This window comes from Brienomyrus brachyistius, chromosome 2, assembly GCF_023856365.1.
Source record: "Brienomyrus brachyistius isolate T26 chromosome 2, BBRACH_0.4, whole genome shotgun sequence".
NCBI lineage: Eukaryota > Metazoa > Chordata > Actinopteri > Osteoglossiformes > Mormyridae > Brienomyrus > Brienomyrus brachyistius.
This window is the reverse complement of record NC_064534.1, coordinates 43,229,498-43,254,934: the sequence shown is the minus strand read 5'-3', so window position 1 is coordinate 43,254,934 and position 25,437 is coordinate 43,229,498. Positions and strand designations below refer to the sequence as shown.

Sequence of the window (25,437 nt, the reverse complement as noted above, 5' to 3'; positions counted from 1 at the left end):
ATTAATACACTTAATATCTTAAGTATAATGTACCAAATACCTAGTTGTAGCTTACTTATTCAGTTATTATCATTAAATTATTATTTCAGTTTTTAATCTGGTGGATTATAAATAGTTATTCAGGTCAAGAAATCAGATGAAACATTTGTTGAAAACACCCCGGTTAGGGGTAAAATGCTTTATTGTGAACATACACAACAGATTGTTTTTCTAAAAGCACGACATAAAACTAGGCACCTGGTATCAGGTGCAACAATTAAGAACACCACTTAACACTGCAAACTGTTTTCCTCAGTTTTTGGTTTGTTAATCTGAATCAAAACCAGACATATCAGTGCCAGTCCAATTACATAAATAGAAAAAAGTGCATAACAGTGCAAATAAGTCCCTTTTCTAAAAGAACAAACAATCTTTCTCCTATCTGGAGAAATAGTGTAACAACACCTCTTTACACTGCAAGTTGGTTTTTCAGAGTCTGAATTTTTGGTGGCAGCTCACTTTTACCCAGGTTAAACATCACCTGCTGAACAAAGCAAAAAGTGTTTTTCATGTATCTGGGATAGTCCAGGTGCAGGGCATATATCAGTCCAAAAAGGACATAGAAGGCCTGAGGAAGGTTGGCCAGATCATCCATCACCACATTCCCTTCCAAGATGATTCCCACTTTGGATGGGTTCAGCTTAAGGTTCTCTTCACCAATGAAAAGCAATCCCACTGGAGTTTGCCTGTACAAGTCATTGTCAGCTGTGTCCTTACAGAGAAACAAATGTACAATCGTGTGTTAGTTAGCACAAACATTTTCGAAGTGTTAACAATACAAATACCCTAAGAATAAACACTGTACACTGATATATTAGTAAAAGACACTCTGTTCATACAAGATATGAGGCCTGGCTTGTTCAGCTTCCTTTTCACTGTACAATTACAGCAAAATATTTAATGTTAACTGAACCCAATTTTTTTCAGCCAAGTTTTTTCAGTTAATTTCATGCCACTGATTAAACATACAGACAATTTTATGGTAAAAATAAATAAAAAAAACTCCAAGTCTGAAAAACTGAATAAATCTGTAGCACATAGTAGTGCGGATTAATGGTTTAAAAATAAAATAAAAACAAAGAACATGCATTTATGAGGGGCCGTGCAAGCCATAATTCATTCTGGCACTCACACACATTTTCCTCTCACACTCACATTCTCCTCTCAGAGGAGAGGAGGATAGGAGAAGGATGTGTGTGTGAGAGGAGAATGTGTGTGTGTGTGTGTGAGAGAGAGAGCAGAATGTGTGTGTGTGTGAGAGAGAGGAGAATGTGTGCAAGAGGAGAATGTATGTGTGTGTGTGAGTGTGTGTGCTTGCACGGCCCCTCACATGCATCTGCAACATGTATAAAAATGAATATGCTTACAAAGCAGGTCTTGAAGAAGGCAGAAGGATCATCACCCAAGGTGACCGGCAGTCCCCGAAGACAAAGGCATCTGACGTCTGTTGGCTCAGTTGTCTAGACGATAGTGGACATGGAATAAAACACTTTATAAGGATACTGACTGTAATTTACAAGAAATTACAAGAAGAGATTAGGAAAAAATTTAATGGAAATAGGAGATAAAATTATGAGAATAGAAAATGCAGAGGTAAAAAAAGGTGTAGAAAATGAATAGAAGAGGGAGAAATAGAGAAGAGCAAAGAGGGGGAGAGAAAAATTAGACAAGAAACAAAAAGGATAAGGAGGAAAAGCTTCATAGGAAAACAGGACTGATGTAGATATGTTAACTTACCTTTGTCTGGTATAAAAGTTCAGCCAAAAGCTGACCAGTAAGGCCTTTCTTCTTTTTGAAGAGGTCCATGAGGCTTGGAGACAAATTGTCAAGTGCATCCAAGAAGTTCTCTCTGAGATTTTTCCCTACCACTCTGCCAAATTCATAATAAACCTGAAACATGGCAAACAATGCATCAGTCAATGTTCACACTGTTTTAATCTGACACACTCAACACTACATGATATGTAGACACTAAACACAAACCTGATTTTCTGTAAAAAGAGCTGGCCAACGATGCACCACCTGGCTGATGGCAGGCTTCTCATTGACAATCTCCTTTCTGCGAAAAGCAAACGTCACATCCATCTCTTTCTTAACCAGGGATTCCCTTGGCTTTGTCTTCATCATTTCATTGACCAGAACCTCACGAGCTACTTCCATGTTTTGGTCAGTCATCCCCTCTGGAAAATCAGGCAGGAAATTTATTTCCCCTTTCTTTGGCTTCTTGATCTGTGTGTTTGCAGGATCGCCATTTGTAGTGTCACTTCTTCGCTTGCCACCATTGACAGTAACATCAAGTCGACCCAGCTGCCGCATTTTGGTTCTATAATTACCCATTTTGAACTTAAGGCTATTCTTCCAACCATTCCAGCCAGAGTGTGACCCAGTTTCTTTAAGGCATGGGTGTGTTTGCACTAAAGCCTTAGCAACAGTCTCAAAATCTTCCTTTGTTGGGTATGCTTTAAATGCATACATGGTCTCAGCCAATTTCTCGAGTATGTCATGCTTTAGTTCTTTTGTGACTTTAAGAAAGGTTGCATCCCTGAAATACTGCAGGTTACCTTGGCGTAGTCTATAATCTACATCGACTTGAAATTTTGGAATTTCAAATACCGCTGGCCACTGAGAACTTCTATCCAAAGAGATGGACAGGATCTCGGTGTCTGCTTGGCTGCCTGTGTCACTACATAATTCAGAACCTCCAGGGACTGGTACAAGCTCAATGATAGGGATGATTTTGACCGTTGGTTTATCTGGGAGCTCAGACAAGTCTGTGAGGTTGCATAATTCATTGTTAAATTCAGGATCTTGGTACTGTAAGGTAAAATTGTAGTTTGTTTGGAGAGTGCCTTTGAGCCAGCTAATCAAATCTTCAAGTATGTATGGTCGAGGGTTCATTGTCATCTTTCTTATATCACCCTCGGAGATGATAACCCGCATTGTTAATTTCTGTTCCATGGCCATCTGAAAAATTAAAAGAAAAAAAAAAAAAGACAGACAGCTGTTTAGCAAATTACAAATCGTCTCAGTGTCACCATAAGCTCTCCTTGTACCATGTATGCTGATAATGGGAGGACATCATTTAAATCTGACATCTTCAACACACACATAGAAGTAACACTATCACAATGAAGTTGGTAAGATCTCAAATGCTCCCTGTACCATGCGGCCAATTTGTGACAGACAAATAGAATCTCTACATTAACTGCAACAATCTTGTGAATCTGGACGAATGCAGGCAGACCAGAGCATGACCCAGAAGACAGTATCATGCCTGGATGATACTTGATTCCATCTACACTGACAGATGCAGCTTCAAGCACCGACTCTGGTGTTGTAAAGTTTTGAGCAATTGCTGTCTGCACACTGTGAGGGAAGGTGGCAAGCAAAACTGGAGTAACCTTTGACATCTCAACTGATGGTCTGAAAAATGAGCTACAATCGAGATGGTAACTGACTGCCTTCTGGTGTTTTGTAGCAAGTGTCGTGGCAACATTTTTAAAGTTCTGAGCAGTGCGAATTACCCTCTTAAAGAATTTATGCTTCCCCTCGAACCGCATTGTCCAAACCTCAGACAGGGGACCAAATTTCCTTACCAGCTGAGGATAATGTTCCACAAAGTGATGTTTTGGCCTTAAACGAAACTCTGGAAATGTTGACTGCAGTAAGTGCCTGTGCTCTGCTATCTTACAGTCCAGAAAGTTAAGCGTCTCTTCTGTATGCTTTGGTGCTACAGCTAGCTCAGTAATATCTTTGAGCAGCATGAGAATTTCCCAAGTGTTGTCACCCTCAGGGACACAGTGACCAATGAGAAATGGAAGGAGCCTTATGAGACACCAGTTCTCATGGCCATTTCCACCAATGGTCCCCTTACTGGAAAATCCCTTTCCAATAACCTGAGGTCGATCTGTTTTGTCACTAAATGAGTACTTAAAACACCTGATGGCCTGATTCAGCATATCTAGGGTGAAATAAGTCTTGCCTATCAGGTCTGTAAGGCACAGGGACAATTCAACTGGAACAATACCTTCCAAAATATCATGCAAGATGTCAGGAGGGTACCCACTGACCACATGAAAGTGCTCAAGATTCTCAGTTAAAGGACATGCTCCTTTCACACCATAAGCTCGAGTCATTCCAGGGTCCTCTCTGATATCCTGCACCTGCCTGTCATGGGACTCTTTGTCTCGGAGTTGAAAGAAACCAGAACATACCTCTTGTTGTTGAGTGTCTCTACTGCTTGCCAAACAGAATCTGCAGAACTTGTCGACAGTAAAACTCTCCAGGAAACCTGCAAGAGAGTGGGCAGCAAGATTGTCAGCTGCAACATACAAGACTGTACCTTTCACACTTGCACCTAGTTGCTCCAGGTAAACGCCATTCTGCTCCAATAATTTTAGATCATAGATCAGAGGTTGGAAAACTTTTGCATAACCACACTCCTTGACTGTGGAGGTATTGCACAGTAGAGCAAGTTGGATAGAGCTGAGGGTTGACCGATATTTTGAAGGTATGTTTGCAATAACCCAGTATACTGCACACATCTTGTGTTTAAGCTTTGATGTTCCAAGAGGATTGGCGACTTCAAAGTCATCAATGTAAAGTACAAGAGCAATTGTGAACTCATCTTTTGCAAGAAATGGATTTTCAGTAAAGTATTGCCCATCAGTATATGATCTGAATTCCTGAGGGACATGTACTTTTTCTGACATAGCTTTGTCTAAAACATCAGTTTTGTTAAGCAACTTCTGTAGCATAGGAACAATAGGAACATATGCAAGAGTTTTTTTGCCTTTCTCCACAACATATTCAATTGGATTTACCAGTGGAAACTCTCTACGCACATAGGCTGCTCTTTTTTTGGCAGTTCCTAAAGGTCCATCTTTGGAACAATGTGTCATCATGTTACTTTCTGACACAGCACTGATAATCTCTTTAATAACAGTCTCATCCATGTCAGCACAATATTTGTTTAATATGCCCCTGACTCTGTGTTGTACAAGTGGTTGTGAGAGCTTATTGATTTGACAGAGCTGCTCTATCACATCTTGCACTGCACTCTCTGGTATGTGCAAAACAGTGTGCATCTTTAGTAGTAAAGATGCCAAGTTGTGCTCAAGCTGTTTTTCTAAATCGTGAAGATCACATTCAGTTACCTCAGACAACTCTTGTGTGTCCTCAATATCATCATCTGACATCTGCTCTTGTGAAGCATTACTGTCATGGCTTATAATATTGTCACCAACAATTTCTGATTTAAACCTCTTTGAGATCTGTTGTTTGTGTACTTTACTCTTGTGTGCTTTGAAGGTGGAGTAAACACTGCTTTCAAAATTACAGTCTTCATAAGGGCATCTGACTTTATGATTTACTTTTAGATGTGCACGATGCAGGTGAGTGAAAAAGTCACTCTCTGAACAAGACTCTGTAAATCCACACGACAGACAGCTAAACTTAGTTGGTATATCTGTACTTTGTTGCTGATCTGGAGTTTTTGTGTGAATGCGGGACAGGTGAACTTTTAGTGCATTTAATGATTTAAATGTGCACAGACATTCCTGATGTAAACAAGGAAAAGGCTCGGTTCTGGTATAACCTCCGTGTTTTAGCCTGTAATGTTTAAATAATTGTGCTCTTTTTTCACAGCTAAAAGGACAATACTTGCACTTCCAAACCATTATTTAATCGGTGTCTTTAGACTTAACTCTAAGAATTTCTCTTTATTTTCCCTGCAAATGAGCAAACATTAACAACATTTACCTTAAGAAACCTAACAGACTGGAAAAGTCTGAACACTGACATCACATTTATTATTTTGCTAGTTTACGGCGAATTAGCTTTAATATAGGGCATTTTAAGTCACATACACATCTTAAGATACATATTCGCTTATGTTGTCTTAAAGGAACTTACCAGATACAATAGGCCGTGGTAAACCGCGTAAAACAGGCGCATGTGTTCCCGCTATCTTCTTGGAAAAAATAACGGTTGCAGCCGGCCAGGTGAAAGCCTAAAGGCGAAGCCCGCGAATCCCCACTAGGAGTACCATGACAACCAGCTGCCGTAACGCTGCATCTTGTTTACGACACTCCCTCAATTCTGAAAGGGGAATACTCACAAAAAAAGAAAAATAATAATATGAACATATTAATGCGTAGCTCAATCTAAGGCTGGGTTACACTAGCATTAGATATCGATTAGTTGTGGATAAAAAAAGCCAACGAACCGGTAAATGTTAAAAAATTGTTTCCACCGCTGCCCCCAAAACCCTCCCCCCCACAGTTAGGTAAATATACATTGCACAGCCAGGTAAATTAGCCAGTGTCTAAAAATTTCCGTCGAAATGACGAAAGTTTAAATGAAGTTTTTACAACTGAGGGAGTTAAACTCACCTTCCAGTTCCTCGCCAGCGGTGTTTGAATCCACACAACCGCAACAAAAAAATCAGTTTTAGACTGTTTTTGTTTTGTATTATATGTCTGTGTAAGAGCAGGCTGCAATATAGACTGTTGAAATAAGGAAAACACACACACACTGATACCTTGAGCAACTGCTCATTACTCTGTTAATAGGCAGTTATCACAATTGGGAAGAAGAGGTGTGGTCTGTTAAATAACTTTTCAATTTAAGCTTATTGTACTTCACATTATTTGCACATTGGACTATGCCAACAAATTAGTAGAATATACTTAAAATTATGAAGTGATATCATCAAACTTTTTCTTTTTAGTATATAATGCTTTAATATTTAAGTAGAAACTAAATCCGGGCTAACAGTGTAAAACGTGAATGGGGAGTGACAGTCTTCAAATTTGTGAGAAGATCGCTCCCTGGTGGAATAAAGGCACGAACAGCTTACAGCAGCTATAATTACCAGGCAGTATTTAGAGTAAAACGGTGTGTAAAAGCTGCCTTTATGAATGAGAGAAAAAAGAAATATATAAAATAGTAAAATGGAAGGGGAGTGATAGATTTAAATTAATCGTGAAGTGGAGCGCCCCCTGTATAAAGTAAAAGTGAGAAAAGCTTACAGCACCTGGTATTCCCAGGTGGTCTCCCATCCAAGTACTAACCAGACCCTAGCCTGCTTAGCTTCCGAGATCAGACGAGATCGGGCGCGTTCAGGGTGGTATGGCCGCAAGCGAGAGACGCTACCAAAAATAGCCGTTTTGCATTACACGCGTCTATACATGCCAGTTAGTCTCATTGGATCCTACTCCTGTTTTTTTTTTTTTTTTTATCTGACTCACACTGCAGCCCCACCATCCAATCGGCAGTGCCGGAACCACACCAAACATTCACCAAACTACTCAGCCGGCAGCCTACCACAATTATTCCATTCTTTCCGCATCCGCACACTTCCTTCTCTTTAACTCCTTTTCACTACCGCACAGGTTAATCACCGCACGTCCCCCGCCGGCAAACATTACTCCTTTGCCTACCGCATGCAGGCTTCTCTTAATGACCTTCTGTTATCAACTCCGCTAACAGCCACAAAATCTCCGCCGCACGAAGCCCACTGGTAGCTGCTGAATCACATGCTTCCCCATAACGTCGCGCTGTCAGAACACTGGGAGCTACACACACCAAGAAGTCCATACTGCAGGCTGCAGCCAGAACAATTTTCTACATTCAAACATCGACGGCCTCTTCTCTCTAAAAATTCACCAGACCGCTTCTACCACCAGCAAAGAAGTTTTCATCCCTAATTCCTCTGTGATTCCCACTAACCTAAACATTAAGCTGGCATTGAAGGGTGTGAATTACCCCGGCCAACCTGCTCTTTTAAATACAGCTTTTAGCAAGTTTTGAAAGGAGGAGAAGAGCAGACCTTGCTATGCCAATAATATCGAGTCTTCTGTGGCGAAGTGGTTTTTGCATAGAAAACAAAGCGGTGAGTTGAAGAGGAATTATATCAGTACTTTGTTTAAAACGGTGTGTAAAAAGCTGTCTCTTTATTATTAACAATAAGTTGTAAAACGTGAATGGGGAGTGACAGTCTTCAAGTTTGTGAGAAGATCATGCCCTGGTGGAATAAAGGCACGAACAGCTTACAGCACCTAGAATTACCAGGCAGTATTTAGAGTAAAACGTGTGTAAAAGCTGCCTTTATGAATGAGAGAAAAAAAAATATATATATATATAAAATAGTAAAATGGAAGGGGAGTGATAGATTTAAATTAATCGTGAAGTGGAGCGCCCCCTGTATAAAGTAAAAGTGAGAAAAGCTTACAGCACCTGGTATTCCCAGGTGGTCTCCCATCCAAGTACTAACCAGACCCTACCCTGCTTAGCTTCCGAGATCAGACGAGATCGGGCGTGTTCAGGGTGGTATGGCCGTAAGCGAGAGATGCTACCAAAAACAGCCCTTTTGCATTACACGCGTCTATACATAAAAGTTAGTTAGTAGGATTGGATCCTACTCCTGTTTTTTTTTTTTTTTATCTGACTCACACTGCAGCCCCACCATCCAATCGGCAGCGCCGGACCCACACCAAACATTCACCAAACTACTCAGCCGGCAGCCTACCACAATTATTCCATTCTTTCCGCATCCGCACACTTCCTTCTTTTTAACTCCTTTTCACTACCGCACAGGTTAATCGCCGCACGTCCCCCGCGGGCAAACATTACTCCTTTGCCTACTGCATGCAGGCTTCTCTTAACGACACTCTGTTATCAACTCCGCTAACAGCCACAAAATCTCCGCCGCACGAAGCCCACTGGTAGCTGCTGAATCACATGCTTCCCCAAAACGTCGCGCTGTCAGAACACTGGGAGCTACACACACCAAGAAGTCCATACTGCAGGCTGCAGCCAGAACAATTTTCTACATTCAAACATCGACGGCCTCTTCTCTCTAAAAATTCACCACCAGCAAAGAAGTTTCCATCCCTAATTCCTCTGTGATTCCCACTAACCTAAACATTAATCTGGCATTGAAGGGTGTGAATTACCCCGGCCAACCTGCTCTTTTAAATACAGCTTTTAGCAAGTTTTGAAAGGAGGAGAAGAGCAGATAATATGCCAATAATATCGAGTCTTCTGTGGCGAAGTGGTTTTTGCATAGAAAACAAAGTGGTGAGTTGAAGAGGAATTATATCAGTACTTTGTTTAAAACTGTGTGTAAAAAGCTGTCTCTTTATCATTAACAATAAGTTGTAAAACGTAAATGGGGAGTGACAGTCTTCAAGTTTGTGAGAAGATCGCTCCCTGGTGGAATAAAGGCACGAACAGCTTACAGCACCTAGAATTGCCAGGCAGTATTTAGAGTAAAACGGTTTCTAAAAGCTGCCTTTATGAAAGAGAGAGAAAAAAAAATGTATATTTAAAATAGTAAAATGGAAGGGAAGTGATAGATTTAAATTAATCGTGAAGTGGAGCGCCCCCTGTATAAAGTAAAAGTGAGAATAGCTTACAGCACCTGGTATTCCCAAGTGGTCTCCCATCCAAGTACTAACCAGACCCTACCCTGCTTAGCTTCCAAGATCAGACGAGATCTGGCGTGTTCAGGGTGGTATGGCCGTAAGCGAAAGACGCTACCAAAAACAGCCCTTTTGCATTACACGCGTCTATACATGCCAGTTAGTCCCATTGGATCCTACTCCTTGTTTTTTTTTTTTTTTTATCTGACTCACACTGCAGCACCACCATCCAATCGGCAGCGCCGGACCCACACCAGACATTCACCAAACCACTCAGCCGGCAGCCTACCACAATAATTCCATTCTTTCCACATCCGCACACTTCCTTCTCTTTAACTCCTTTTCACTACCGCACAGGTTAATCGCCGCACGTCCCCCGCCAGCAAACATTTCTCCTTTGCCTACTGCATGCAGGCTTCTCTTGACGACCCTCTGTTATCAACTCCGCTAACAGCCACAAAATCTCCGCCGCACGAAGCCCACTGGTAGCTGCTGAATCACATGCTTCCCCAAAACGTTGCGCTGTCAGAACACTGGGAGCTACACACACCAACAAGTCCATACTGCAGGCTGCAGCCAGAACAATTTTCTACATTCAAACATCGACGGCCTCTTCTCTCTAAAAATTCACCAGACCGCTTCTACCACCAGCAAAGAAGTTTCCATCCCTAATTCCTCTGTGATTCCCACTAACCTAAACATTAAGCTGGCATTGAAGGGTGTGAATTACCCCGGCCAATCTGTTCTTTTAAATACAGCTTTTAGCAAGTTTTGAAAGGAGAAGAGCAGAACTTGCTATGCCAATAATATCGAGTCTTCTGTGGCGAAGTGGTTTTTGCATAGAAAACAAAGCGGTCAGTTGAAGAGGAATAATATCAGTACTTTGTTTAAAACTGTGTGTAAAAAGCTGTCTCTTTATCATTAACAATAAGTTGTAAAACGTGAATGGGGAGTGACAGTCTTCAAGTTTGTGAGAAGATCGCGCCCTGGTGGAATAAAGGCACGAACAGCTTACAGCACCTAGAATTACCAGGAAGTATTTAGAGTAAAATGGTGTGTAAAAGCTGCCTTTATGAATGAGAGAAAAATATATATATATATATAAAATAGTAAAATGGAAGGGGAGTGATAGATTTAAATTAATCGTGAAGTGGAGCGCCCCCTGTATAAAGTAAAAGTGAGAAAAGCTTACAGCACCTGGTATTCCCAGGAGGTCTCCCATCCAAGTACTAACCAGACCCTACCCTGCTTGGCTTCCGAGATCAGACGAGATCGGGCGTGTTCAGGGTGGTATGGCCGTAAGCGAGAGATGCTACCAAAAACAGCCCTTTTGCATTACACGCCTCTATACATGCCAGTTGGTCCCATTGGATCCTACTAATGTACTTTTTTTTTTTTTATCTGACTCACACTGCAGCCCCACCATCCAATCGGCAGCGCCGGACCCACACCAAACATTCACCAAACTACTCAGCCGGCAGCCTACCACAATTATTCCATTCTTTCCGCATCCGCACACTTCCTTCTTTTTAACTCCTTTTCACTACCGCACAGGTTAATCGCCGCACGTCCCCCGCCGGCAAACATTACTCCTTTGCCTACTGCATGCAGACTTCTCTTAACGACCCTCTGTTATCAACTCCGCTAACAGCCACAAAATCTCCGCCGCACGAAGCCCACTGGTAGCTGCTGAATCACATGCTTCCCCAAAACGTTGCGCTGTCAGAACACTGGGAGCTACACACACCAACAAGTCCATACTGCAGGCTGCAGCCAGAACAATTTTCTACATTCAAACATCGACGGCCTCTTCTCTCTAAAAATTCACCAGACCGCTTCTACCACCAGCAAAGAAGTTTCCATCCCTAATTCCTCTGTGATTCCCACTAACCTAAACATTAAGCTGGCATTGAAGGGTGTGAATTACCCCGGCCAATCTGTTCTTTTAAATACAGCTTTTAGCAAGTTTTGAAAGGAGAAGAGCAGAACTTGCTATGCCAATAATATCGAGTCTTCTGTGGCGAAGTGGTTTTTGCATAGAAAACAAAGCGGTCAGTTGAAGAGGAATAATATCAGTACTTTGTTTAAAACTGTGTGTAAAAAGCTGTCTCTTTATCATTAACAATAAGTTGTAAAACGTGAATGGGGAGTGACAGTCTTCAAGTTTGTGAGAAGATCGCGCCCTGGTGGAATAAAGGCACGAACAGCTTACAGCACCTAGAATTACCAGGAAGTATTTAGAGTAAAATGGTGTGTAAAAGCTGCCTTTATGAATGAGAGAAAAATATATATATATATATAAAATAGTAAAATGGAAGGGGAGTGATAGATTTAAATTAATCGTGAAGTGGAGCGCCCCCTGTATAAAGTAAAAGTGAGAAAAGCTTACAGCACCTGGTATTCCCAGGAGGTCTCCCATCCAAGTACTAACCAGACCCTACCCTGCTTGGCTTCCGAGATCAGACGAGATCGGGCGTGTTCAGGGTGGTATGGCCGTAAGCGAGAGATGCTACCAAAAACAGCCCTTTTGCATTACACGCCTCTATACATGCCAGTTGGTCCCATTGGATCCTACTAATGTACTTTTTTTTTTTTTATCTGACTCACACTGCAGCCCCACCATCCAATCGGCAGCGCCGGACCCACACCAAACATTCACCAAACTACTCAGCCGGCAGCCTACCACAATTATTCCATTCTTTCCGCATCCGCACACTTCCTTCTTTTTAACTCCTTTTCACTACCGCACAGGTTAATCGCCGCACGTCCCCCGCCGGCAAACATTACTCCTTTGCCTACTGCATGCAGACTTCTCTTAACGACCCTCTGTTATCAACTCCGCTAACAGCCACAAAATCTCCGCCGCACGAAGCCCACTGGTAGCTGCTGAATCACATGCTTCCCCAAAACGTCGCGCTGTCAGAACACTGGGAGCTACACACACCAAGAAGTCCATACTGCAGGCTGCAGCCAGAACAATTTTCTACATTCAAACATCGACGGCCTCTTCTCTCTAAAAATTCACCAGACCGCTTCTACCACCAGCAAAGAAGTTTCCATTCCAAATTCCTCTGTGATTCCCACTAACCTAAACATTAAGCTGGCATTGAAGGGTGTGAATTACCCCGGCCAATCTGTTCTTTTAAATACAGCTTTTAGCAAGTTTTGAAAGGAGAAGAGCAGAACTTGCTATGCCAATAATATCGAGTCTTCTGTGGCGAAGTGGTTTTTGCATAGAAAACAAAGCGGTCAGTTGAAGAGGAATAATATCAGTACTTTGTTTAAAACTGTGTGTAAAAAGCTGTCTCTTTATCATTAACAATAAGTTGTAAAACGTGAATGGGGAGTGACAGTCTTCAAGTTTGTGAGAAGATCGCGCCCTGGTGGAATAAAGGCACGAAGAGCTTACAGCACCTAGAATTACCAGGAAGTATTTAGAGTAAAACGGTGTGTAAAAGCTGCCTTTATGAAAGAGAGAAAATAAAAATATATATATAAAATAGTAAAATGGAAGGGGAGTGATAGATTTAAATTAATCGTGAAGTGGAGCGCCCCCTGTATAAAGTAAAAGTGAGAAAAGCTTACAGCACCTGGTATTCCCAGGTGGTCTCCCATCCAAGTACTAACCAGACACTACCCTGCTTAGCTTCCGAGATCAGACGAGATCGGGCGTGTTCAGGGTGGTATGGCCATAAGCGAGAGACGCTACCAAAAACAGCCCTTTTGCATTACACGCCTCTATACATGCCAGTTGGTCCCATTGGATCCTACTCCTGGTTTTTTTTTTTTTTTTATCTGACTCACACTGCAGCCCCACCATCCAATCGGCAGCGCCGGACCCACACCAAACATTCACCAAACTACTCAGCCGGCAGCCTACCACAATTATTCCATTCTTTCCGCATCCGCACACTTCCTTCTCTTTAACTCCTTTTCACTACCGCACAGGTTAATCGCCGCACGTCCCCCGCCAGCAAACATTTCTCCTTTGCCTACTGCATGCAGGCTTCTCTTGACGACCCTCTGTTATCAACTCCGCTAACAGCCACAAAATCTCCGCCGCACGAAGCCCACTGGTAGCTGCTGAATCACATGCTTCCCCAAAACGTTGCGCTGTCAGAACACTGGGAGCTACACACACCAACAAGTCCATACTGCAGGCTGCAGCCAGAACAATTTTCTACATTCAAACATCGACGGCCTCTTCTCTCTAAAAATTCAACAGACCGCTTCTACCACCAGCAAAGAAGTTTCCATCCCTAATTCCTCTGTGATTCCCACTAACCTAAACATTAAGCTGGCATTGAAGGGTGTGAATTACCCCGGCCAATCTGTTCTTTTAAATACAGCTTTTAGCAAGTTTTGAAAGGAGAAGAGCAGAACTTGCTATGCCAATAATATCGAGTCTTCTGTGGCGAAGTGGTTTTTGCATAGAAAACAAAGCGGTCAGTTGAAGAGGAATAATATCAGTACTTTGTTTAAAACTGTGTGTAAAAAGCTGTCTCTTTATCATTAACAATAAGTTGTAAAACGTGAATGGGGAGTGACAGTCTTCAAGTTTGTGAGAAGATCGCGCCCTGGTGGAATAAAGGCACGAACAGCTTACAGCACCTAGAATTACCAGGAAGTATTTAGAGTAAAATGGTGTGTAAAAGCTGCCTTTATGAATGAGAGAAAAATATATATATATATATAAAATAGTAAAATGGAAGGGGAGTGATAGATTTAAATTAATCGTGAAGTGGAGCGCCCCCTGTATAAAGTAAAAGTGAGAAAAGCTTACAGCACCTGGTATTCCCAGGAGGTCTCCCATCCAAGTACTAACCAGACCCTACCCTGCTTGGCTTCCGAGATCAGACGAGATCGGGCGTGTTCAGGGTGGTATGGCCGTAAGCGAGAGATGCTACCAAAAACAGCCCTTTTGCATTACACGCCTCTATACATGCCAGTTGGTCCCATTGGATCCTACTAATGTACTTTTTTTTTTTTTATCTGACTCACACTGCAGCCCCACCATCCAATCGGCAGCGCCGGACCCACACCAAACATTCACCAAACTACTCAGCCGGCAGCCTACCACAATTATTCCATTCTTTCCGCATCCGCACACTTCCTTCTTTTTAACTCCTTTTCACTACCGCACAGGTTAATCGGCGCACGTCCCCCGCCGGCAAACATTACTCCTTTGCCTACTGCATGCAGACTTCTCTTAACGACCCTCTGTTATCAACTCCGCTAACAGCCACAAAATCTCCGCCGCACGAAGCCCACTGGTAGCTGCTGAATCACATGCTTCCCCAAAACGTCGCGCTGTCAGAACACTGGGAGCTACACACACCAAGAAGTCCATACTGCAGGCTGCAGCCAGAACAATTTTCTACATTCAAACATCGACGGCCTCTTCTCTCTAAAAATTCACCAGACCGCTTCTACCACCAGCAAAGAAGTTTCCATCCCAAATTCCTCTGTGATTCCCACTAACCTAAACATTAAGCTGGCATTGAAGGGTGTGAATTACCCCGGCCAATCTGTTCTTTTAAATACAGCTTTTAGCAAGTTTTGAAAGGAGAAGAGCAGAACTTGGTATGCCAATAATATCGAGTCTTCTGTGGCGAAGTGGTTTTTGCATAGAAAACAAAGCGGTCAGTTGAAGAGGAATAATATCAGTACTTTGTTTAAAACTGTGTGTAAAAAGCTGTCTCTTTATCATTAACAATAAGTTGTAAAACGTGAATGGGGAGTGACAGTTTTCAAGTTTGTGAGAAGATCGCGCCCTGGTGGAATAAAGGCACGAACAGCTTACAGCACCTAGAATTACCAGGAAGTATTTAGAGTAAAACGGTTTCTAAAAGCTGGCTTTATGAAAGAGAGATAAAATATATATATATATAAAATAGTAAAATGGAAGGGGAGTGCTAGATTTAAATTAATCGTGAAGTGGAGCGCCCCCTGTATAAAGTAAAAGTGAGAAAAGCTTACAGCACCTGGCATTCCCAGGTGGTCACCCATCCAAGTACTAACCAGACCCTACCCTGCTTAGCTTCCAAGATCAGACGAGATCGGGCGTGTTCAGGGTGGTATGGCCGTAAGCGAGAGATGCTACCAAAAACAGCCCTTTTGCATTACACGCCTCTATACATGCCAGTTGGTCCCATTGGATCCTACTAATGTACTTTTTTTTTTTTTATCTGACTCACACTGCAGCCCCACCATCCAATCGGCAGCGCCGGACCCACACCAAACATTCACCAAACTACTCAGCCGGCAGCCTACCACAATTATTCCATTCTTTCCGCATCCGCACACTTCCTTCTTTTTAACTCCTTTTCACTACCGCACAGGTTAATCGCCGCACGTCCCCCGCCGGCAAACATTACTCCTTTGCCTACTGCATGCAGACTTCTCTTAACGACCCTCTGTTATCAACTCCGCTAACAGCCACAAAATCTCCGCCGCACGAAGCCCACTGGTAGCTGCTGAATCACATGCTTCCCCAAAACGTCGCGCTGTCAGAACACTGGGAGCTACACACACCAAGAAGTCCATACTGCAGGCTGCAGCCAGAACAATTTTCTACATTCAAACATCGACGGCCTCTTCTCTCTAAAAATTCACCAGACCGCTTCTACCACCAGCAAAGAAGTTTCCATCCCAAATTCCTCTGTGATTCCCACTAACCTAAACATTAAGCTGGCATTGAAGGGTGTGAATTACCCCGGCCAATCTGTTCTTTTAAATACAGCTTTTAGCAAGTTTTGAAAGGAGAAGAGCAGAACTTGGTATGCCAATAATATCGAGTCTTCTGTGGCGAAGTGGTTTTTGCATAGAAAACAAAGCGGTCAGTTGAAGAGGAATAATATCAGTACTTTGTTTAAAACTGTGTGTAAAAAGCTGTCTCTTTATCATTAACAATAAGTTGTAAAACGTGAATGGGGAGTGACAGTTTTCAAGTTTGTGAGAAGATCGCGCCCTGGTGGAATAAAGGCACGAACAGCTTACAGCACCTAGAATTACCAGGAAGTATTTAGAGTAAAACGGTTTCTAAAAGCTGGCTTTATGAAAGAGAGATAAAATATATATATATATAAAATAGTAAAATGGAAGGGGAGTGCTAGATTTAAATTAATCGTGAAGTGGAGCGCCCCCTGTATAAAGTAAAAGTGAGAAAAGCTTACAGCACCTGGCATTCCCAGGTGGTCACCCATCCAAGTACTAACTAGACCCTACCCTGCTTAGCTTCCAAGATCAGACGAGATCGGGCGTGTTCAGGGTGGTACGGCCGTAAGGGAGAGATGCAACCAAAAACAGCCCTTTTGCATTACACGCGTCTATACATGCCAGTTAGTCCCATTGGATCCTACTCCTGGTTTTTTTTTTTTTTTTATCTGACTCACACTGCAGCACCACCATCCAATCGGCAGCGCCGGACCCACACCAAACATTCACCAAACTACTCAGCTGGCAGCCTACCACAATTATTCCATTCTTTCCGCATCCGCACACTTCCTTCTCTTTAAGTCCTTTTCACTACCTCACAGGTTAATCGCCGCACGTCCCCCGCCGGCAAACATTACTCATTTGCCTACCGCATGCAGGCTTCTCTTAACAACCCTCTGTTATCAACTCCGCTAACAGCCACAAAATCTCCGCCGCACGAAGCCCACTGATAGCTGCTGAATCACATGCTTCCCCAAAACGTCGCGCTGTCAGAACACTGGGAGCTACACACACCAACAAGTCCATACTGCAGGCTGCAGCCAGAACAATTTTCTACATTCAAACATCGACAGCCTCTTCTCTCTAAAAATTCACCAGACCGCTTCTACCACCAGCAAAGAAGTTTCCATCCCTAATTCCTCTGTGATTCCCACTAACCTAAACATTAAGCTGGCATTGAAAGGGTGTGAATTACCCCGGCCAATCTGTTCTTTTAAATACAGCTTTTAGCAAGTTTTGAAAGGAGAAGAGCAGAACTTGCTATGCCAATAATATCGAGTCTTCTGTGGCGAAGTGGTTTTTGCATAGAAAACAAAGCGGTCAGTTGAAGAGCAATAATATCAGTACTTTGTTTAAAACTGTGTGTAAAAAGCTGTCTCTTTATCATTAACAATAAGTTGTAAAACGTGAATGGGGAGTGACAGTCTTCAAGTTTGTGAGAAGATCGCGCCCTGGTGGAATAAAGGCACGAACAGCTTACAGCACCTAGAATTACCAGGCAGTATTTAGAGTTAAACGGTGTGTAAAAGCTGCCTTTATGAATGAGAGAAAAAAAATATATATATAAAATAGTAAAACGTAAGGGGAGTGATAGATTTAAATTAATCGTGAAGTGGAGTGCCCCCTGTATAAAGTAAAAGTGAGAAAAGCTTACAGCACCTGGTATTCCCAGGAGGTCTCCCATCCAAGTACTAACCAGACCCTACCCTGATTGGCTTCCGACATCGGATGAGATCGGGCGTGTTCAGGCTGGCATGGCCAAAAGCGAGAGATGCTACCAAAAACAGCCCTTTTGCATTACACGCCTCTATACATACCAGTTGGTCCCATTGGATCCTACTAATGTTTTTTTTTTTTTTTTTTTATCTGACTCACACTGCAGCCCCACCATCCAATCAGCAGCGCCGGACCCACACCAAACATTCACCAAACTACTCAGCCGGCAGCCTACCACAATTATTCCATTCTTTCCGCATCCGCACACTTCCTTCTCTTTAACTCCTTTTCACTACCGCACAGGTTAATCGCCGCACGTCCCCCGCCGGCAAACATTACTCCTTTGCCTACCGCATGCAGGCTTCTCTTAATGACCTTCTGTTATCAACTCCGCTAACAGCCACAAAATCTCCGCCGCACGAAGCCCACTGGTAGCTGCTGAATCACATGCTTCCCCAAAACGTCGCGCTGTCAGAACACTGGGAGCTACACACACCAACAAGTCCATACTGCAGGCTGCAGCCAGAACAATTTTCTACATTCAAACATCGACGGCCTCTTCTCTCTAAAAATTCACCAGACCGCTTCTACCACCAGCAAAGAAGTTTCCATCCCTAATTCCTCTGTGATTCCCACTAACCTAAACATTAAGCTGGCATTGAAGGGTGTGAATTACCCCGGCCAACCTGCTCTTTTAAATACAGCTTTTAGCAAGTTTTGAAAGGAGGAGAAGAGCAGATAATATGCCAATAATATCGAATATTCTGTGGCGAAGTGGTTTTTGCATAGAAAACAAAGCGGTGAGTTTAAGAGGAATTATATCAGTACTTTGTTTAAAACTGTGTGTAAAAAGCTGTCTCTTTATTATTAACAATAAGTTGTAAAACGTGAATGTTGAGTGACAGTCTTCAAGTTTGTCAGAAGATCGCGCCCTGGTGGAATAAAGGCACGAACAGCTTACAGCACCTAGAATTACCAGGCAGTATTTAGAGTAAAACGGTGTGTAAAGGCTGCCTTTATGAATGAGAGAAATAAAATACATATATAAAATAGTAAAATGGAAGGGGAGTGATAGATTTAAATTAATCGTGAAGTGGAGCGCCCCCTGTATAAAGTAAAAGTGAGAAAAGCTTACAGCACCTGGTATTCCCAGGTGGTCTCCCATCCAAGTACTAACCAGACCCTAGCCTGCTTAGCTTCCGAGATCAGACGAGATCGGGCACGTTCAGGGTGGTATGGCCGCAAGCGAGAGACGCTACCAAAAATAGCCGTTTTGCATTACACGCGTCTATACATGCCAGTTAGTCCCATTGGATCCTACTCCTGTTTTTTTTTTTTTTTTATCTGACTCACACTGCAGCACCACCATCCAATCGGCAGCGCCGCACCCACACCAAACATTCACCAAACTACTCAGCCGGCAGCTTAGCACAATTATTCCATTCTTTCCGCATCCGCACACTTCCTTCTCTTTAAGTCCTTTTCACTACCGCACAGGTTAATCGCCGTACGTCCCCCGCCGGCAAACATTACTCCTTTGCCTACCTCATGCAGGCTTCTCTTAACGACCCTCTGTTATCAACTCCGCTAACAGCCACAAAATCTCTGCCGCACAAAGCCCACTGGTAGCTGTTGAATCACATGCTTCCCCAAAATGTCACGCTGTCAGAACACTGGGAGCTACACACGCCAACAAGTCCATACTGCAGGCTGCAGCCAGAACAATTTTCTACATTCAAACATCGACGGCCTCTTCTCTCTAAAAATTCACCAGACCGCTTCTACCACCAGCAAAGAAGTTTCCATCCCTAATTCCTCTGTGATTCCCACTAACCTAAACATTAATCTGTCATTGAAGGGTGTGAATTACCCCGGCCAACCTGCTCTTTTAAATACAGCTTTTAGCAAGTTTTGAAAGGAGGAGAAGAGCAGATAATATGCCAATAATATCGAGTCTTCTGTGGCGAAGTGGTTTTTGCATAGAAAACAAAGCGGTGAGTTGAAGAGGAATTATATCAGTACTTTGTTTAAAACTGTGTGTAAAAAGCTGTCTCTTTATTATTAACAATAAGTTGTAAAACGTGAATGGGGAGTGACAGTCTTCAAGATTGTGAGAAGAACGCGCCCTGGTGGAATAAAGGCACGAACAGCTTACAGCAGCTATAATTACCAGGCAGTATTTAGAGTAAAACGGTTTCTAAAAGCTGCCTTTATGAAAGAGAGAAAATATATATATATATATATATAAAATAGTAAAATGGAAGGGGAGTGATAGATTTAAATTAATCGTGAAGTGGAGCGCCCCCTGTATAAAGTAAAAGTGAGAAAAGCTTACAGCACCTGGTATTCCCAGGTGGTCTCCCTTCCAAGTACTAACCAGACCATACTCTGCTTAGCTTCCAAGATCATGCGCGTTCAGGGTGGTATGGCCGTAAGCAAGAACCGCTAACAAAAACAGCCCTTTTGCATTACACGCCTCTATACATGCAAGTTAGTCCCATTGGATCCTACTCCTGTTTTTTTTTTTTTTTTTATCTGACTCACACTGCAGCACCACCATCCAATCGGCAGCGCCGGACCCACACCAAACATTCACCAAACTACTCAGCCGGCAGCCTACCACAATTATTCCATTCTTTCCGCATCCGCACACTTCCTTCTCTTTAAGTCCTTTTCACTACCGCACAGGTTAATCGCCGCATGTCCCCCGCCGGCAAACATTACTCCTTTGCCTACCGCATGCAGGCTTCTCTTAACGACCCTCTGCTATCAACTCCGTTAACAGCCACAAAATCTCCGCCGCACGAAGCCCACTGCTTGCTGCTGAATCACATGCTTCCCCAAAACATCGCGCTGTCAGAACACTGGGAGCTACACACGCCAACAAGTCCATACTGCAGGCTGCAGCCAGAACAATTTTCTACATTGAAACATTGACGGCCTCTTCTCTCTAAAAATTCACCAGACCGCTTCTACCATCAGCAAAGAAGTTTCCATCCCTAATTCCTCTGTGATTCCCACTAACCTAAAGATTAAGTTGGCATTGAAGGGCGTGAATTACCCCGGCCAACCTGCTCTTTTAAATACAGCTTTTAGCAAGTTTTGAAAGGAGGAGAAGAGCAGAACTTGCTATGCCAATAATATCGAGTCTTCTGTGGCGAAGTGGTTTTTGCATAGAAAACAAAGCGGTGAGTTGAAGAGGAATTATATCAGTACTTTGTTTAAAACTATGTGTAAAAAGCTGTCTCTTTATCATTAACAATAAGTTGTAAAACGTGAATGGGGAGTGACAGTCTTCAAGTTTGTGAGAAGATCGTGCCCTGGTGGAATAAAGGCACGAACAGCTTACAGCAGCTAGAATTACCAGGCAGTATTTAGAGTAAAACGGTGTGTAAAAGCTGCCTTTATGAATGAGAGAAAAAAATGTATATATATAAAATAGTAAAATGGAAGGGGAGTGATAGATTTAAATTAATCGTGAAGTGGAGCGCCCCCTGTATAAAGTAAAAGTGAGAAAAGCTTACAGCACCTGGTATTCCCAGGAGGTCTCCCATCCAAGTACTAACCAGACCCTACCCTGCTTGGCTTCCGAGATCGGATGAGATCGGGCGTGTTCAGGGTGGTATGGCCGTAAGCGAGAGATGCTACCAAAAACATCCCTTTTGCATTACACGCCTCTATACATGCCAGTTGGTCCCATTGGATCTTACTAATGTTCTTTTTTTTTTTATCTGACTCACACTGCAGCCCCACCATCCAATCGGCAGCGCCGGACCCACACCAAACATTCACCAAACTACTCAGCCGGCAGCCTACCACAATTATTCCATTCTTTCCGCATCTGCACACTTCCTTCTTTTTAACTCCTTTTCACTACCGCACAGGTTAATCGCCGCACGTCCCCCGCCGGCAAACATTACTCCTTTGCCTACCGCATGCAGGCTTCTCTTAACGACCCTCTGTTATCAACTCCGCTAACAGCCACAAAATCTCCGCCGCACGAAGCCCACTGGTAGCTGCTGAATCAAATGCTTCCCCAAAACGTCACGCTATCAGAACACTGGGAGCTACACACAGCAACAAGTCCATACTGCAGGCTGCAGCCAGAACAATTTTCTACATTCAAACATCGACGGCCTCTTCTCTCTAAAAATTCACCAGACCGCTTCTACCACCAGCAAAGAAGTTTCCATCCCTAATTCCTCTGTGATTCCCACTAACCTAAACATTAAGCTGGCATTGAAGGGTGTGAATTACCCCGGCCAATCTGTTCTTTTAAATACAGCTTTTAGCAAGTTTTGAAAGGAGGAGAAGAGCAGATAATATGCCAATAATATTGAATATTCTGTGGCGAAGTGGTTTTTGCATAGAAAACAAAGCGGTGAGTTTAAGAGGAATTATATCAGTACTTTGTTTAAAACTGTGTGTAAAAAGCTGTCTCTTTATTATTAACAATAAGTTGTAAAACGTGAATGTGGAGTGACAGTCTTCAAGTTTGTCAGAAGATCGCGCCCTGGTGGAATAAAGGCACGAACAGCTTACAGCACCTAGAATTACCAGGCAGTATTTAGAGTAAAACGGTGTGTAAAGGCTGCCTTTATGAATGAGAGAAAAAAAAAATATATATAAAATAGTAAAATGGAAGGGGAGTGATAGATTTAAATTAATCGTGAAGTGGAGCGCCCCCTGTATAAAGTAAAAGTGAGAAAAGCTTACAGCATGTGGTATTCCCAGGTAGTCTCCCATCCAAGTACTAACCAGACCCTACCCCACTTAGCTTCCGAGATCAGACGAGATCGGGCGTGTTCAGGGTGGTATGGCCATAAGCGAGAGCCGCGAACAAAAACAGCCCTTTTGCATTATACGCCTCTATACATGCCAATTAGTCCCATTGGATCCTACTCCTGTTTTTTTTTTTTTTTTTATCTGACTCACACTGCAGCACCACCATCCAATCGGCAGCGCCGCACCCACACCAAACATTCACCAAACTACTCAGCCGGCAGCCTACCACAATTATTCCATTCTTTCCGCATCCGCACACTTCCTTCTCTTTAAGTCCTTTTCACTACCGCACAGGTTAATCGCCGCACGTCCCCCGCCGGCAAACATTACTCATTTGCCTACCGCATGCAGGCTTCTCTTAAAGACCCTCTGTTATCAACTCCGCTAACAGCCACAAAATCTCCGCCGCACGAAGCCCACTGGTTGCTGTTGAATCACATGCTTCCCCAAAATGTCATGCTGTCAGAACACTGGGAGCTACACACGCCAACAAGTCCATACTGCAGGCTGCAGCCAGAACAATTTTCTACATTGAAACATCGACGGCCTCTTCTCTCTAAAAATTCACCAGACCGCTTCTACCACCAGCAAAGAAGTTTCCATCCCTAATTCCTCTGTGATTCCCACTAACCTAAACATTAAGCTGGCATTGAAGGGTGTGAATTACCCCGGCCAACCTGCTCTTTTAAATACAGCTTTTAGCAAGTTTTGAAAGGAGGAGAAGAGCAGATAATATGCCAATAATATCGAATATTCTGTGGCGAAGTGGTTTTTGCATAGAAAACAAAGCGGTCAGTTGAAGAGGAATTATATCAGTACTTTGTTTAAAACTGTGTGTAAAAAGCTGTCTCTTTATTATTAACAATAAGTTGTAAAACGTGAATGTGGAGTGACAGTCTTCAAGTTTGTCAGAAGATCGCGCCCTGGTGGAATAAAGGCACGAACAGCTTACAGCACCTAGAATTACCAGGCAGTATTTAGAGTAAAACGGTGTGTAAAAGCTGCCTTTATGAATGAGAGAAAAAAGAAATATATAAAATAGTAAGGGGAGTGATAGATTTAAATTAATCGTGAGGTGGAGTGCCCCCTGTATAAAGTAAAAGTGAGAAAAGCTGACAGCACGTGGTATTCCCAGGCAGTCTCCCATCCAAGTACTAACCAGACCCTACCCCGCTTAGCTTCCGAGATCAGACGAAATCGGGCGTGTTCAGGGTGGTATGGCCATAAGCGAGAGCCGCGAACAAAAACAGCCCTTTTGCATTACACGCCTCTATACATGCCAGTTAGTCCCATTGGATCCTACTCCTGTTTTTTTTTTTTTTTTTATCTGACTCACACTGCAGCACCACCATCCAATCGGCAGCGCCGCACCCACACCAAACATTCACCAAACTACTCAGCCGGCAGCCTACCACAATTATTCCATTCTTTCCGCATCCGCACACTTCCTTCTCTTTAAGTCCTTTTCACTACCGCACAGGTTAATCGCCGCACGTCCCCCGCCGGCAAACATTACTCATTTGCCTACCGCATGCAGGCTTCTCTTAAAGACCCTCTGTTATCAACTCCGCTAACAGCCACAAAATCTCCGCCGCACGAAGCCCACTGGTTGCTGTTGAATCACATGCTTCCCCAAAATGTCACGCTGTCAGAACACTGGGAGCTACACACGCCAACAAGTCCATACTGCAGGCTGCAGCCAGAACAATTTTCTACATTGAAACATCGATGGCCTCTTCTCTCTAAAAATTCACCAGACCGCTTCTACCACCAGCAAAGAAGTTTCCATCCCTAATTCCTCTGTGATTCCCACTAACCTAAACATTAAGCTGGCATTGAAGGGTGTGAATTACCCCGGCCAAAATGCTCTTTTAAATACAGCTTTTAGCAAGTTTTGAATGGAGGAGAAGAGCAGACCTTGCTATGCCAAAAATATCAAGTCTTCTGTGGCGAAGTGGTTTTTGCATAGAAAACAAAGCGGTGAGTTGAAGAGGAATTATATCAGTACTTTGTTTAAAACTGTGTGTAAAAAGCTGTCTCTTTATTATTAACAATAAGTTGTAAAACGTGAATGGGGAGTGACAGTCTTCAAGATTGTGAGAAGATTGTGCCCTGGTGGAATAAAGGCACGACCAGCTTACAGCACCTAGAATTACCAGGCAGTATTTAGAGTAAAACGTGTGTAAAAGCTGCCTTTATGAATGAGAGAAAAAAAAAAATATATATATAAAATAGTAAAATGGAAGGGGAGTGATAGATTTAAATTAATCGTGAAGTGGAGCGCCCCCTGTATAAAGTAAAAGTGAGAAAAGCTTACAGCACCTGGTATTCCCAGGTGGTCTCCCATCCAAGCACTAACCAGACCCTACCCTGCTTAGCTTCTAAGATCAGACGAGATCGGGCGTGTTCAGGGTGGTATGGCCGTAAGCAAGAGATGCTGCCAAAAACAGCCCTTTTGCATTACACGCGTCTATACATGCCAGTTAGTCCCATTGGATCCTATTCCTGTTTTTTTTTTTTTTTATCTGACTCACACTGCAGCCCCACCATCCAATCGGCAGCGCCGGACCCACACCAAACATTCACCAAACTACTCAGCCGGCAGCCTACCACAATTATTCCATTCTTTCCGCATCTGCACACTTCCTTCTTTTTAACTCCTTTTCACTACCGCACAGGTTAATCGCCGCACGTCCCCCGCCAGCAAACATTACTCCTTTGCCTACTGCATGTAGGCTTCTCTTAACGACCCTCT

General features: G+C 43.1%; 2 protein-coding genes, 13 non-coding genes and 3 pseudogenes across 18 annotated transcripts in view; 1 reads left to right on the top strand and 17 right to left on the bottom strand.

Moving 5' to 3' along the window:
- LOC125715120 (uncharacterized) overlaps positions 1-25,437 on the top strand; it is a 1,180,389-nt gene that overhangs the window by 1,071,483 nt on the left and 83,469 nt on the right. The gene's annotated exons all lie outside the window — the stretch shown is intronic.
- LOC125715204 (sterile alpha motif domain-containing protein 3-like) lies at positions 107-6,888 on the bottom strand. 4 transcript variants are annotated; one of them, XM_048986536.1, is made up of 7 exons: positions 6,432-6,888; positions 5,953-6,152; positions 4,254-4,330; positions 2,023-3,003; positions 1,777-1,929; positions 1,407-1,499; positions 107-751 (listed from the first exon to the last, which is right to left on the bottom strand). In XM_048986536.1, the coding sequence occupies exons 4-7, from the start codon at positions 3,001-3,003 to the stop codon at positions 449-451; spliced, it is 1,530 nt and encodes a 509-aa protein (XP_048842493.1). In that variant the 5' UTR covers positions 4,254-4,330; positions 5,953-6,152; positions 6,432-6,888; the 3' UTR covers positions 107-448. The 4 variants fall into 4 exon arrangements, with proteins under 4 accessions (XP_048842493.1, XP_048842489.1, XP_048842481.1 ...); XM_048986532.1 differs by having other exon boundaries at positions 5,953-6,138; XM_048986524.1 differs by having other exon boundaries at positions 5,953-6,888.
- On the bottom strand, positions 7,064-7,182 carry LOC125734363 (5S ribosomal RNA). Its single transcript, XR_007393678.1, has one exon. It is a non-coding gene; the product is annotated as a 5S ribosomal RNA (ribosomal RNA).
- LOC125729262 (5S ribosomal RNA) lies at positions 8,266-8,384 on the bottom strand. Its single transcript, XR_007389719.1, has one exon. It is a non-coding gene; the product is annotated as a 5S ribosomal RNA (ribosomal RNA).
- LOC125735730 (5S ribosomal RNA) lies at positions 9,452-9,570 on the bottom strand. The gene has a single exon (XR_007395022.1). It is a non-coding gene; the product is annotated as a 5S ribosomal RNA (ribosomal RNA).
- Positions 10,650-10,768, bottom strand: LOC125732901 (5S ribosomal RNA). Its single transcript, XR_007392264.1, has one exon. It is a non-coding gene; the product is annotated as a 5S ribosomal RNA (ribosomal RNA).
- LOC125732900 (5S ribosomal RNA) lies at positions 11,847-11,965 on the bottom strand. The gene has a single exon (XR_007392263.1). It is a non-coding gene; the product is annotated as a 5S ribosomal RNA (ribosomal RNA).
- LOC125735113 (5S ribosomal RNA) lies at positions 13,043-13,161 on the bottom strand. Its single transcript, XR_007394412.1, has one exon. It is a non-coding gene; the product is annotated as a 5S ribosomal RNA (ribosomal RNA).
- On the bottom strand, positions 14,241-14,359 carry LOC125732899 (5S ribosomal RNA). Its single transcript, XR_007392262.1, has one exon. It is a non-coding gene; the product is annotated as a 5S ribosomal RNA (ribosomal RNA).
- Positions 15,437-15,555, bottom strand: LOC125733855 (5S ribosomal RNA). The gene has a single exon (XR_007393189.1). It is a non-coding gene; the product is annotated as a 5S ribosomal RNA (ribosomal RNA).
- Positions 16,633-16,751, bottom strand: LOC125730941 (5S ribosomal RNA). Its single transcript, XR_007391234.1, has one exon. It is a non-coding gene; the product is annotated as a 5S ribosomal RNA (ribosomal RNA).
- LOC125731710 (5S ribosomal RNA) lies at positions 17,829-17,947 on the bottom strand (annotated as a pseudogene).
- On the bottom strand, positions 19,026-19,144 carry LOC125735373 (5S ribosomal RNA). The gene has a single exon (XR_007394669.1). It is a non-coding gene; the product is annotated as a 5S ribosomal RNA (ribosomal RNA).
- LOC125732276 (5S ribosomal RNA) lies at positions 20,226-20,334 on the bottom strand (annotated as a pseudogene).
- Positions 21,415-21,533, bottom strand: LOC125731003 (5S ribosomal RNA). Its single transcript, XR_007391294.1, has one exon. It is a non-coding gene; the product is annotated as a 5S ribosomal RNA (ribosomal RNA).
- On the bottom strand, positions 22,607-22,725 carry LOC125737122 (5S ribosomal RNA). The gene has a single exon (XR_007396389.1). It is a non-coding gene; the product is annotated as a 5S ribosomal RNA (ribosomal RNA).
- Positions 23,793-23,911, bottom strand: LOC125731383 (5S ribosomal RNA; annotated as a pseudogene).
- On the bottom strand, positions 24,993-25,111 carry LOC125737115 (5S ribosomal RNA). Its single transcript, XR_007396382.1, has one exon. It is a non-coding gene; the product is annotated as a 5S ribosomal RNA (ribosomal RNA).